The sequence below is a fragment of the Ranitomeya imitator genome, chromosome 1 (genome assembly GCF_032444005.1).
Source record: "Ranitomeya imitator isolate aRanImi1 chromosome 1, aRanImi1.pri, whole genome shotgun sequence".
NCBI lineage: Eukaryota > Metazoa > Chordata > Amphibia > Anura > Dendrobatidae > Ranitomeya > Ranitomeya imitator.
In genome coordinates this window covers 33,161,726-33,175,557 of record NC_091282.1, presented here as the reverse complement: position 1 = coordinate 33,175,557, position 13,832 = coordinate 33,161,726, and the positions used below count along the sequence as shown (strand labels likewise).

At 44.2% G+C, this 13,832-nt stretch overlaps 1 protein-coding gene across 1 annotated transcript in view; it reads left to right on the top strand.

Annotated features, from left to right (window-relative positions):
• Nucleotides 1-10,875, top strand: part of LMBRD2 (LMBR1 domain containing 2) — a 38,873-nt gene extending 27,998 nt beyond the window's left edge. Inside the window, exons 12-18 of the mRNA XM_069745952.1 lie at nucleotides 5,158-5,263; nucleotides 5,342-5,439; nucleotides 5,694-5,797; nucleotides 5,967-6,013; nucleotides 6,737-6,842; nucleotides 7,566-7,692; nucleotides 8,008-10,875. Coding sequence (XP_069602053.1) covers nucleotides 5,158-5,263; nucleotides 5,342-5,439; nucleotides 5,694-5,797; nucleotides 5,967-6,013; nucleotides 6,737-6,842; nucleotides 7,566-7,692; nucleotides 8,008-8,074 — 655 coding nt within the window. The 3' untranslated portion in view covers nucleotides 8,075-10,875. The remainder of the gene's footprint in view (nucleotides 1-5,157; nucleotides 5,264-5,341; nucleotides 5,440-5,693; nucleotides 5,798-5,966; nucleotides 6,014-6,736; nucleotides 6,843-7,565; nucleotides 7,693-8,007) is intronic.
• Nucleotides 10,876-13,832: the final 2,957 nt, after the last annotated feature.

Sequence of the window (13,832 nt, the reverse complement as noted above, 5' to 3'; positions counted from 1 at the left end):
TCAATCAATGCTGTTAGTTCTGCTTCTTGTGCAGATTGTTTCGGTGGAAGCGGTTCTGCTTTGAGAGTTTCAGATCCTGACACAACTGCATACCCTGTATGGAAGTTACCTGTGTCATCTGCAAACCTACTACCATCTATAAACAGCTCTAAATCTGGATTTTGAAGTGGTGTTTCGGATACATTGGGTAAGCCTACCGTTTCTTGTAAAATGAGCTCTGTACAATCATGTGTGTCTGTAGGGAAAAAATTTGCGTGTGGATCAGTGTCCTTATTCCCCCCTTCAGACTCGAGAGGTAGCAGTGTAGCTATATTGAGAGTCTGAAGCCTAGCAAATGTGATAGTAGAGGGGAGCAACAAAGAACACTGTAGCCGCAAATGTCTGGCCATGGAAATGTGTTTTGGTTGGACCTGGTTTAATATCCCATAAACATCATGTGTAGTTTGAACTGTGAGTGGATACTCTAGGACAATTTCTGATGCTTTGTCCAACAATAGTGAGACAGCAACAACTACACGTACACAGGTTGGCGCTGCTCTAGCTACGGGATCTAACCTTGCTGAAAGATATGCAATTGGTCTTTGTTTCCCTGCATGCTTCTGGGTAAGAACTCCTGTAGCATGGGAATCAACTTCTGCAGCCATAAGCTGAAACGGTTTGGTGTAGTCTGGTAGCCCTAACGCTGGAGCTGAAACAAGGGCATCTTTTAATTGTTGGAACGAAATCTGACCTTCTTTTGTCAACAAATAAGGTTCACTTTTTACACAGTCATACAGTGGTTGCATTAGTTGACTTGCATGTATAATCCATTGTCTACAATGAGACACTATTCCTAAAAATGCTCGTAGCTGTTTATGATTTCTAGGCTCATTCATCTGTCTTATTGCTTCAGTTCTTTGTGGTGTAAGATGCTTTTTACCTTGAGAAATGCAATGACCTAGAAAGACCACTTTGGTCTGACAAACTTGTAGCTTTTGTCTATTCACTTTACACCCTTCTTTTTCTAAAAAACATAGTAAACTCACAGTGGACCTTTCTGCAGTTTCTAGATCTGGGCAGCAAAGTAGTAGGTCATCCACATACTGCAAAATTACTACCTGTGGTTCGGGTTCAAACCTCTGAAGGACTGTTTGTAGGGCATTTGAATAAAGAGTAGGGGAGTGTATCATTCCCTGTGGAAGGCATGTCCACGCCAACTGTTTGCCCTTAAATGTAAATGCAAACAAATGCCAACTGTCTTGGTGTAAAGGAACCGAGAAAAATGCATTTGAAAGATCTATTACAGTAAACACTTGAGAACTGGCTGGTATCTGTGATAGTAACGTATGAGGATTGGGTACAACTTGGGTGATTGGATCTAGAACTTTGTTTATTTCTCTTAGATCATGTACCATACGATATTTGGGCATAGAACTCTTATCAAGAGTTCTCTTCTTGACTGGATACAGAGGAGTGTTAGCAGGTGATTGTATCTCTACCAAAACCCCTTTCTCTTTATATCCCTCTATCTGTTTTGTAATCGCTAGTTCCTGCTGGGCACTCACAGGGTATTGTCTGAGCTGTGGGAGAACAGTTCCTGGTTGCACAGATAGTTTTACAGGAGAGATATGCAATAGTCCCACATCGGTGTCACCCTGTGCCCACAGTGTTTCTGGGACCATTGAGAGGTCTAGATCTGTGGTGTACTCTTTTTCTTCAGCATAATCCTCAAAAGCCTGAATTCTAACATATTGTTCTAATGTTTCTGCATCATCAGGGATAGTCAGCATGACTGTGCCATCTTCCCTAAAATTGATGTTAGCTTCTAATTTCTTTAGGACATCAGTTCCTAACAAACATGTTGGGGCACCTCTGGCATACAAAAATTTGGATGCAAAACATTTAGGTCCTAATGAGACCTCTAGGGGCACAGTATATGGCAGTGTTCGAATTACCCCATCATAACCCTCAGCAAAAGTTGTTTGTTCTGAAATATCTTCCGGATTCGGAAGAAAATCTTGATTCAAAATTGAGGAAGTTGCACCTGTATCTATCAAAAATGGAATCTCTCTCCCCCCCACATTCACCTGTATCATAGGTCTTCTAGCTGGTAGGGAAGTTTGTAACACATCGAGTCAATCTGAATCTGGTATGGGACCATCTATGATGGTAGATTTCTGCTGGTTGTCCGTTTGGGGAGGGTTATTTCTGGGAACAAATTTGCCTGACTTTATATCTGCCAACTTCTTCCTGCACTCTCTTTGGAAATGACCTGGCTTTTTACAGTAGTGGCAAGGAAAGTTGTGTCTCACTCTTCCTCCTGTATTAGCTTGTGCTATTCTAACAGGCTTACGATTCTCTCTCATATCCATGACTATTCCTAAACATCGTTGTTTCACAATATTTGGTTGTTCAATTGTTCTCCAATCTGGAGTAGAGGATTTAAATTTTTCTCTGATTTTCGGATCTAGCCCCTCTATTAATTGTTTTGTAAAAAGTCTCCTTACTGAAGCATCAGTCAAATCCAATCCTTCATCCCTAAAGCTATTTTCTAATTCTTGACTATATTCTTCAATACTTTGCCCAAATTTCTGCATAATCACACCCGTAGATCCCCTTTCCCTCTGTTTTTCTCTCATGAAAATTATTAATGCCTCTGTGAACTGGGTACCTGATGCTTCTGTCTGTAAGGCACCCCCTTCTGCCACTGGTCTATTGGGCTGTAGGTGTGTCAATAATTCCTGAAAAAGTCCGGGGGACATTTTCATTCTACATAATTCTTCCCCGTCCGCCCAGACCCCAGCATGAGTCTGCATGATTTGTTGTATGTATTGTGCAAATCGGATGGGATATTGAGTGGGATCAGGCGCATTATGCAGGAGGGACATACCTTCAGCAGGGGACCAAGGAAAATACTGTCGGGTCTGGTGATATCTAGTTCCCATTACCCCGTCAGCACCAGGTTCCCTAAAGGGTCTTGGTACTACCCTAACAGGGGCAAGTACAGCGCCATGTCTAGGTGTACCACAGACTAGGCAATCATTTCTCCAATCTGGATTTTGTTGTCCACAGTGTGAACATACCCATCCTCCTACCCCACCAAGATTGGGATACAAGGCTGGAAATTGTTTTCCTCCTTCTGCTCCTCCAGATGGTACAAATGATTGGGCTTTTGGATCTAGGTAAGGTGGTGGGATTATGTCACAACTTTTTCCCTTCCCCATAATCCATTTGGAAGTGTCTGGATCATACTTCCAATTCTCCTCTTTAGCTGTTTTTGAGACCTCTATCATACAGTGTATGATTTCTTCCCACCCATTGTCTTTGATAATTCCACCTCGTTCTTTACTCAGTTTTTCCCATTCTGTACTGAACATAAGTGCTTCTGAAATTCCCAATTTTTCTCTTACCCTTCTAATCTGACTTCTGACTGTCTTCCCACATCTTTCCTGTATGATATCTGCTGCTTCCACTTGTCCTAAGACGGTTTTTGTCTGTTTATTTCCCATTTTTCTTTTTTTTTTCTTTCAATATTAGCTATTTCTACCCCAGGTGACGTTTGGACAATCACTTATCCTAGGTGATGTCTCGTTGCCTTCTCTCCTAGGGAGCTAAAATATTGAAGGGCTGATCTGCTCCATTCTTTCTAATGTGCAGAATGTACTTAAGTGCTATTATGCACGCAAACAGACCCAGCAACACCATACAGATCACAAAACTTTCTGTGTCAGTTAGCATACTTGTCCCAGGCTCATGGACCCGCGTCCTGGGCTCATTCTATCAAACCTTATCCAGAAATGAAGGAGGTTAAGCACTTAAATGAGAGTCAAGCATGGGCGGAGGTCTCCCCGAAAGGACGCAACCACATGACCCAGTTAGGCTGACTTCCATGTATAAGGCTTATACCCCAACTATTTCGGCTTATTTTTCTACGCACTTTTGCTCTTCTTTCACAACATACCACAACCTTCACTCTGTTCACACACTGCCAGGGACAGGACTCATAAATCTATACAATATAGTAACCCGAGTTTTATAGGTATCTACTCACTACTAGACTAACCCAGCGTGACACGGCTCATAGAGATCTTTCGGATAATACAAGGCAGATAAAAGAGAACTAATAATGTCTCTTACCTGGCCAGGTTTTTCAGTTCATTTGCCGTCCATTATCCCAGATCTCCATTGTCCGTATCTGCAGGTGAATCTCGAGCAAATACTCTCATCTCGGGTCCCTGTTCGGTGCGCCAAAGAAATGTTAAGTCCTTCTCAGTCCCTGGCTTACTAGAGGTAGGGATCCTAAGTAAATGACACGCAAACAAGGTATTGTGTGATCATATACAGGGGAAGCCCAGGAGCACATCTCTCTCTCTGGGCTTTGCCCTCCCTTTATATAGAAAAGAATTATTCTTTTACAGACATGCGCACAAGCGCTCATATTTCACTATCTCTTACATAAACAATCTATACCAGTCTTTATCAGTAGAAAGTTACATCATCTGGAAGGTGAATGAAAGGCTGCTATTGAAAGAAGGAATGCACACATGATTACTTCCATAAAAGGAAATGTCAAGTCAGCAGAAATGTATCTTGTTGTAAGCGAGATTTCTCAGGAAGAAGACAAGATGGATTCCTTTAGTTCAGTCTGATCTCCACAATATATATATATATATATATATATATATATATATATATATATATATATATATATATATATATATATATATATATATATATATATATATAATTTTTTTTTTGTTTGTTTCAATAAATGTAAATTTATTTATTGCATTTTTGCTGCACATTGAGCGCCATAGAATGGCAAAAACCACACCATTTTTTCCCACTTGGAATTAATTGTTTTAGAACATTACATGGTGAAATGAATGATGTCATACGAGACTACTAATCATTGCACAAAAGAACGAGCCCCCATACAAGGATGTCAAGGGGAAAATTTAAAAAGTTCTGGTTCTTGGAAGCTGGGCAGCAGTGAGCATGTGCCGTCTATGGGAGCATTGGTGGCACTCGCTCACTACTGCACCATTCACACAAAGAAGCGTGTTGTTGTTCTTGGGATCACTGAGGGGTCTCTGCAATAAAAGAAATGACAACCTTCACATGCCCCGACCCACTTTACATAGATAAACGCTAATGCTCTGATCCGTCCCCCTCCAGGTTGTTCTGCCGGCTGACGCCTCCGCTGTGTCTGAATTTTTTGGGTCTGACGCACATGGACGGGTCAATATCCCACCAGAACGCGGAGCAGACGGCGTACACATCGGTAAGTCCGGGGTCGTGTCCTGACCGCTCGGTCGGTGATGGAAACCTTCTCGCGTCATCTTATTTTTCTTGCCCACAGATTATGGGATCCCTGAAGGTCCTGCCGGTGATCGCCGGGGGATTCTACATCTATTACCCCATGCTGGTCGTCATTCTTTGCATCGCCACTTATTTTAGGTAACAAGTTTGTCTTTTTCACTCTCACTTTCCTACTTTTTTTTGTCTAACTTGTGACTGTATGGAGCGGGTTCAGGTCCGTATAGCTGGTGGGCGCATCCTCCGTACCCGTTACATAAGGGGGTGACTATAAAGTGCAGGATTAGAGATCAGCGGCCGTCCGGAAAGCAGTTGGACTTCTTTTGGGGGTGTCAAACACTAGGACCCCCCCATGTGTTTGTCACTATGAATTGCTCTCTGTGCTCGCTCCGTAGTTTGGGGACGCGCTGCCTGAACCTACTAGGATTTCAGCAGTTCATGGGAGACAACGACATGACGTCCGACCTGACCGACGAGGGGAAGGAGCTGATCAGGAGAGGTACGTGCTCAAAAGCAAAATGTCAGAAAATAGCCCGGACCTGAACGGGCCAGAACAATGTCGCCTCCTCCGTATCACACGGCATCACCGATCATCAGGTCACCTGTATTTTATATCTTTGGACCATCCCTGGTGTAGAAGTAATATGACACATTACCTCTTATTGTAGAGAAAAGAAAACGTCAGAGGCACGAGGATGGCGAAACGCGCAGACGGGTGAGACGCAGCAGCGAGTCCTAATGATCCTCCATCACCTGAGGATCCACCTAAAAGCAAACGTTCAGCTTTCCTGCAGCAATCGCTTTATTTTAGTGTGTGTATATGTGTATATATATATATATATATATATATATACACACACACACACCAAACACCTAGTGTCTGTGCAGGGACCCCGAACACGGACTTCTCCGGGGTGTCCGTGCTACTCTTAGTGATTGGCGCCCTGAACATCATCTGTTTCCAATTCTGTAATCTGCATGACGGCTCTATTTGGCCGTCAGTTTGGTTCCGCAGGGCAGAGAGCTGCGGTTCCAACGCTGTCAGATCACATCAGCTGTGACTGGTGGTAAAAAAAAGTTACCGCCAATCACGTGTACTACTCTCATCATCCCAGAGCTGGCAAGGCTGATGAGAGTATTAAATAAATAATTTAAAAAAATGGCATGGGTTCCCCCCTCCCCCCTCATTTTTGACAACCAGCCAAGCTAAAGCAGGCTGATATTCTCAGGGTGTTAAGGAGCCATGTATATTGGCCCTCCACAGCCTAAAAATGGCAGCCCACAGCCGCCCCAGAAAAGGTGCATGGGGACCTCGTTTTTAGATATTTTAAAGTGTTTTTCTGCCTGAATGTTTTGTATCAGCGTCTCAATGAATTGGGCTGGTAGATTTCGCAGATCATCCGTAGACAATGACGTCTTATTGCTCTGTTTCTCGCAGGAGTGGAAGGAGCGTTACGCCACCAACAGGGAAGACACCAGCCGAAACCGCAATGTCAACTCTGAGCCGAAAGAGCCGACGTACACGGAGATGACCAGCAGCCGATGTGAGCGTCGCCGCATGTTTGATTTGTATTCTCTTGGGGCCGTGATACGTGTGATTGACAAGTGGAGCTTTACACAAACTTGCTCTGTCCTGTTAAGTGACCTTAAAATCAAATTATCATGGCTCTTGGAGGGTGTAAAGAGGTTGTGCAGCGCCTCATCTCGCATGCATTATCTTCCATTTCATGGGATCGACGGAATGAGACGGTCGCCTGTGGGGCAGCGTCTCCCCCCGCGGTGGACGGTCGCCTGTGGGGCAGCGTCTCCCCCCGCGGTGGACGGTCGCCTGTGGGGCAGCGTCTCCCCCCGCGGTGGACGGTCGCCTGTGGGGCAGCGTCTCCCCCCGCGGTGGACGGTCGCCTGTGGGGCAGCGTCTCCCCCCGCGGTGGACGGTCGCCTGTGGGGCAGCGTCTCCCCCCGCGGTGGACGGTCGCCTGTGGGGCAGCGTCTCCCCCCGCGGTGGACGGTCGCCTGTGGGGCAGCGTCTCCCCCCGCGGTGGACGGTCGCCTGTGGGGCAGCGTCTCCCCCCGCGGTGGACGGTCGCCTGTGGGGCAGCGTCTCCCCCCGCGGTGGACGGTCGCCTGTGGGGCAGCGTCTCCCCCCGCGGTGGACGGTCGCCTGTGGGGCAGCGTCTCCCCCCGCGGTGGACGGTCACCTGTGCTGTGTGCAATCAGCTTTCTTCCCCGTCCTCCATCCTGACACTTCCACACATTATCCCTTTTAGCATCGAAGTACACGCGGTCCAATAACCGCACGGAGCGGGATCGGATCGAGCTGCTGCAGGACGCCGAACCCCTGGATTTTAACTCTGAGACTTTTACCGATGATCCACTGGATGCAGAGTCCGGCAGGTCAGTTTTCTACGCTGGGATCCATGTTGTTGTTGTTGTTGTTGTTTTTTTCATAATCAGCCATTTGAGTGTATCGGAGTGAGACAAAGTGTAGCAGAAGAAAACATTGGCTCCATGAATATAAGGTATCATTATAAGTGCACTTTGTGATCTGCATAACCGCCAGTGATTGGCTGCAGCGGTCATGTGTTGTAGACAGGGCACACACTAAACCAGCAGCAAGTTTAACCATTTCCTGCCATGTAGATGGACGTCCTCCTCTTACCCCGCAGGGTACCGCTGTATGACTGCCATATGTTACCTCTGGCTTTGCAGGTACCAGCCGGCCGGCCGCTATTTATCCATGTCCAAGTCAAACAGCAGAATATTCGATGACGTATAATGGCCGCACAGGACCCGGAGTGCGAACGCCTCGAACCCTACAGGTCTCCTGCGAGCGTCCTGCCTCACACTCCCCACGTCGGACCCGGGGCGGCCGGCAGGATTTCCGTTTACAGGCGCGCAACACACTGGGATCCGGCCGCCGGCACAGACAATTACGGCACAGCGCAGAGGGAGGGAGCGCTCACATGTACGGACCGCGGCGTCTCCAGCTACTGCATGCATAAATTTACAACCTGCTGTACAGGGATTTCTGATTGTCACCTATATATCATCTGTGCAAATACTGCTGCTTTATTTATTACCCTTACTCCGAGGTTCTCCTGCTTGGACTCGGCGGCTGTGTGACCTGGTCCTGCGGTTTGTTTGTGTGAACGGCGCAGGTGTCGTGACTCAATTCCACATCCTCATATACATTTTTCTTCTCTTCCTGCAATCGCCACCAGGGGGAGCTCTCTGCACACACAGCAAGCTCAGTATTCGCACACAATGCAGGGAGCTCCCTCTAGTGGTGGCAGAGAGAACGTTCTCGTTTACCCCTGTACAGGAGGATTTTTGAGCTCCGTACCGGGTGGGAATAAACAATGTGATGGCTGCTATGAAGATACTAGATAAATTAGCCCAGAATATCAACCTCAAAATGGTGACAAAATATGACAATTCACTGCGTATAGTGTGCACCTGTGGGATATGAAACTACAACTTATGTACTGCTGGGAGTTGTAGTTTGCCCAACAACCTGAAATCCAAATGTGGGGGACGAGTGTATTAGGATCTAGTGTGCCGCCAGTATCCGCCACTAGGGGGCGCCCAGATCCCAGCCTATATCAGAGCCGCTGTGTACATACAAGGTGTATATAGTATCATATACACTCAATATTGGGATGGGGAGAAAAGATTCTGGGGATTATTTTTTAGGAATTAAGTTTTTTTTTTTTTTAATTTTCTCATAAGTGACCATTTTTGCACTATTGATACGGATGACAATTTTTGCATATTTCCACTATTGCGGCTGCCTAGAACCATTCTGTCTTTCTCCGGTCATCTGGTTTCTTGCGATTTTATAATCATTCTGTCCAGTAATGAAATTCCTCTGTGTATAATGTACCAGTGATGAGAGCCGCAGTGTAAAGTATGGGGGGAAGGCCAGAACGGGTCATGTGGGGAGTCGGAGGCACCTGTGCACATATATACTGATAATGGCGGACCCCGCACCTTCGAACAACGCCCACAAGGAATTTTAATTTTTTCTTTTTTTTTTTTTTTCTTTTAAATTTTACCTCCTTAACATTTGCTATGAAGACAATTTTATTCTTTCTGCTCCTACCAAAGTTTGGTAAATGGAGCACTGAGTTTGTGAGGTCGTCTTTTTTTTTTCTTTTTTTTTTTTTTATTTCATTATTTTATTTTTTTTTTTATTTGTTTTTTTTTTGTTTGTTATTTTTTAGAATTGCTCAAGTTGTCCCGGAATAAAAAAAAATATCTGATTTCTTAAAAAACAAAAAAAAAACAAAAAAAAACCACAGCGCCACACCTGTGCACTGGTTGCGAGTGGTATTACAGCTCGGCACCATTCACTTCTATGAAGCTAGGGAATTAGACACAGTCTGTGGAAAGCTACCTTTCTCGATAGCCATTTTTAATTTTTGCTTGCCGCAGCTGCTGATGATTAACTAGTTGCAGTTGTGATCCGTCTGATTACTGCTGATGGAATCACTTTGGAAATTATTCATAGAAAATCATGTAAAATGTATAGGTTTTTTTTTTTTTTTAGAATAATACAGTGCCCCATGTGGTGACTACTGAGCATCGCTCCTCTCTTCCTCTACACACAAAAAAACTTGTGAAAATATTGTCCGCCTGATGCGACCACTAGAGGGCAGTGTATATGCGGATGTCTGCTCATCGGCCCTCCGGTGGCGGTAAGCGTGAACTGACGTCTGTACACTGGCGCTTACGGAAGAACAGAGGGCGACGGTAGTAAAGAGATGGCGCATGGAAGGCTTGATATCGTGGAAGTCGCCACTCCGATATCAGAAACGCAGGACCCATCAGATGACAGAACAATTTTTCTTTAAACCCACGCATGGGGGAAAAAAAAAAACACCTAAATCACAGTGATCGGCCACCATTATTTTTTTTAAATGAAACAATTTTACAATAAGTCTTGTTAAAAAAAAAAAAAAAAATATCTGGTCTGACTACAGAGGGTTTGTTTGTAGTCTGTTACCATGGAGACACAGATCTGCATAGAACTAGAAACTAACCGCTAATTGAGACCTGTTGCCAATTTGCTTCATTTTTCTATTTTGACAAATACAAACATAAGTTTTAGCAATTTTACTGAAGGGTTATGAATTCTTTCTAACTATATTTAAGCCAACTGATATGATACATACGGGGTCTCGTCTACCAAAACGGTCAGAAAAGCCCACTTTGTTGTCCGCAGCGCTGCTCCTCCTCCTCCCCTTTTTTATGTTTGGTTTAGTCCTGGCTGTATATATTTCAGATGTATAGTTACATAGTTCATCTTAAGTCTGTGATTTGCGGGTGACACCATGATGAATAATGGGGGCGACAAGATCTGTCTACTGCGTCGTCTCGGGCTCTTCTCTTTGCCTTAATAGTCCGGCCGGAGTGAAGGATTTTTAGGATTCTATTTATTGAGAAATCGCTTAACACTGTTAATTTATTTTGTGGAGTATTTTTTTTTTATATAGTTTTTGTGTATTTTTTTTTTCCAACTTGTCATGCAGCGAGCTGTTATTTGTATGCATGGAATAAAATCCTGTATATAGAAAATTGTCTGTGTCTTTACACGGTTACACAAGATATCTACCAGGATATAATCAGAGGAGCACATGAGGGTGGTAAGAGGGTGCGGGGCGTCCGAGATAGATGTATGTATGTGTTTGTGTGTATATGTATATAGCATTACATGCAAGAAAAAAACAACACTTTAAACAAATCCTGTAGACGTGAATATGGAGTTTTGGAGGAAAAAAAAAAGTGCCCTCCAGTCTCCACTCCCCTCTATATAGTGGACTGGGTGGGACATAATACTGTATATAGGGAGCTGTGTATCATACTGTGTATATATAGGGAGCTGTGGAAACACTGTAATATATAGAGGGATGTGGGTCATTGAAATTTACAGTGGGGCAAAAAAGTATTTAGTCAGTCAGCAATAGTGCAAGTTCCACCACTTAAAAAGATGAGAGGCGTCTGTAATTTACATCATAGGTAGACCTCAACTATGGGAGACAAACTGAGAAAAAAAAATCCAGAAAATCACATTGTCTGTTTTTTTTAACATTTTATTTGCATATTATGGTGGAAAATAAGTATTTGGTCAGAAACAAAATTTCATCTCAATACTTTGTAATATATCCTTTGTTGGCAATGACAGAGGTCAAACGTTTTCTGTTAGTCTTCACAAGGTTGCCACACACTGTTGTTGGTATGTTGGCCCATTCCTCCATGCAGATCTCCTCTAGAGCAGTGATGTTTTTGGCTTTTCGCTTGGCAACACGGACTTTCAACTCCCTCCAAAGGTTTTCTATAGGGTTGAGATCTGGAGACTGGCTAGGCCACTCCAGGACCTTAAAATGCTTCTTACGAAGCCACTCCTTCGTTGCCCTGGCGGTGTGCTTTGGATCATTATCATGTTGAAAGACCCAGCCACGTTTCATCTTCAATGCCCTTGCTGATGGAAGGAGGTTTGCACTCAAAATCTCACGATACATGGCTCCATTCATTCTTTCATGTACCCGGATCAGTCGTCCTGGCCCCTTTGCAGAGAAACAGCCCCAAAGCATGATGTTTCCACCACCATGCTTTACAGTAGGTATGGTGTTTGATGGATGCAACTCAGTATTCTTTTTCCTCCAAACACGACAAGTTGTGTTTCTACCAAACAGTTCCAGTTTGGTTTCATCAGACCATAGGACATTCTCCCAAAACTCCTCTGGATCATCCAAATGCTCTCTAGCAAACTTCAGACGGGCCCGGACATGTACTGGCTTAAGCAGTGGGACATGTCTGGCACTGCAGGATCTGAGTCCATGGTGGCATAGTGTGTTACTTATGGTAGGCCTTGTTACATTGGTCCCAGCTCTCTGCAGTTCATTCACTAGGTCCCCCCGCGTGGTTCTGGGATTTTTGCTCACCGTTCTTGTGATCATTCTGACCCCACGGGGTGGGATTTTGCGTGGAGCCCCAGATCGAGGGAGATTATCAGTGGTCTTGTATGTCTTCCATTTTCTAATTATTGCTCCCACTGTTGATTTCTTCACTCCAAGCTGGTTGGCTATTGCAGATTCAGTCTTCCCAGCCTGGTGCAGGGCTACAATTTTGTTTCTGGTGTCCTTTGACAGCTCTTTGGTCTTCACCATAGTGGAGTTTGGAGTCAGACTGTTTGAGGGTGTGCACAGGTGTCTTTTTATACTGATAACAAGTTTAAACAGGTGCCATTACTACAGGTAATGAGTGGAGGAAAGAGGAGACTCTTAAAGAAGAAGTTACAGGTCTGTGAGAGCCAGAAATCTTGATTGTTTGTTTCTGACCAAATACTTATTTTCCACCATAATATGCAAATAAATTGTTAAAAAAACAGACAATGTGATTTTCTGGATTTTTTTTTCTCAGTTTGTCTCCCATAGTTGAGGTCTACCTATGATGTAAATTACAGACGCCTCTCATCTTTTTAAGTGGTGGAATTTGCACTATTGCTGACTGACTAAATACTTTTTTGCCCCACTGTATGTAGGGGGATGTAAAGGCCGTCATACTGTATATAAGGAGCTGTGGGGGCATGCTGTGTATAGGGAGTTGCGGAGACGTATACTGTATATAGAGTTGTGGGCATATACTCTATATAGGGAGCTGTAGGGATATCATACTGTGTATGAGCTGTGACATACTGTATATAGGAAACATGCTGTATATAGGGAACTATGGGGACGACATACTGTATATAGGGAGCTGTGGGGACGACATACTGTATATAGGGAACTATGGGGACACCATACTGTATATAGGGAACTATGGGCACATTACTGTGTATGTAGGGAGCTGTGGGCACATTACTGTATATAGGGAGCTGTAGGGATATCATACTGTGTATAATGAGCTGTGACATACTGTATATAGGGAACTATGGGGACATCATACTGTATATAGGGAGCTGTGGGCACATCACTGTATAATGAGCTGTGACATACTGTATATAGGGAACTATGGGGACATCATACTGTATATAGGGAGCTGTGGGCACATCACTGTATAATGAGCTGTGACATACTGTATATAGGGAACTGTGGGGACATCATACTGTATATAGGGAGCTGTGGGGACATCATACTGTATATAGGGAACTGTGGGGACATCATACTGTATATAGGGAACTGTGGGGACATACTGTATATAGGGAGCTGTGGGGACATCATACTGTATATAGGGAACTGTGGGGATATCATACTGTATATAGGGAGCTGTGGGGACATCATACTGTATAATGAGCTGTGACATACTGTATATAGGGAACTATGGGGACATAATAATAATAATAATCTTTATTTTTTATATAGCGCTAACATATTCCGCAGCGCTTTACAGTTTTGCACACATTATCATCGCTGTCCCCGATGGGGCTCACAATCTAGAGGGACATCATACTGTATATAGGAAGATGTGGGCATCACTGTATAATGAGCTGTAAATGAAATATAACCCGGCACTCAACTTAGCGGTTAAATATT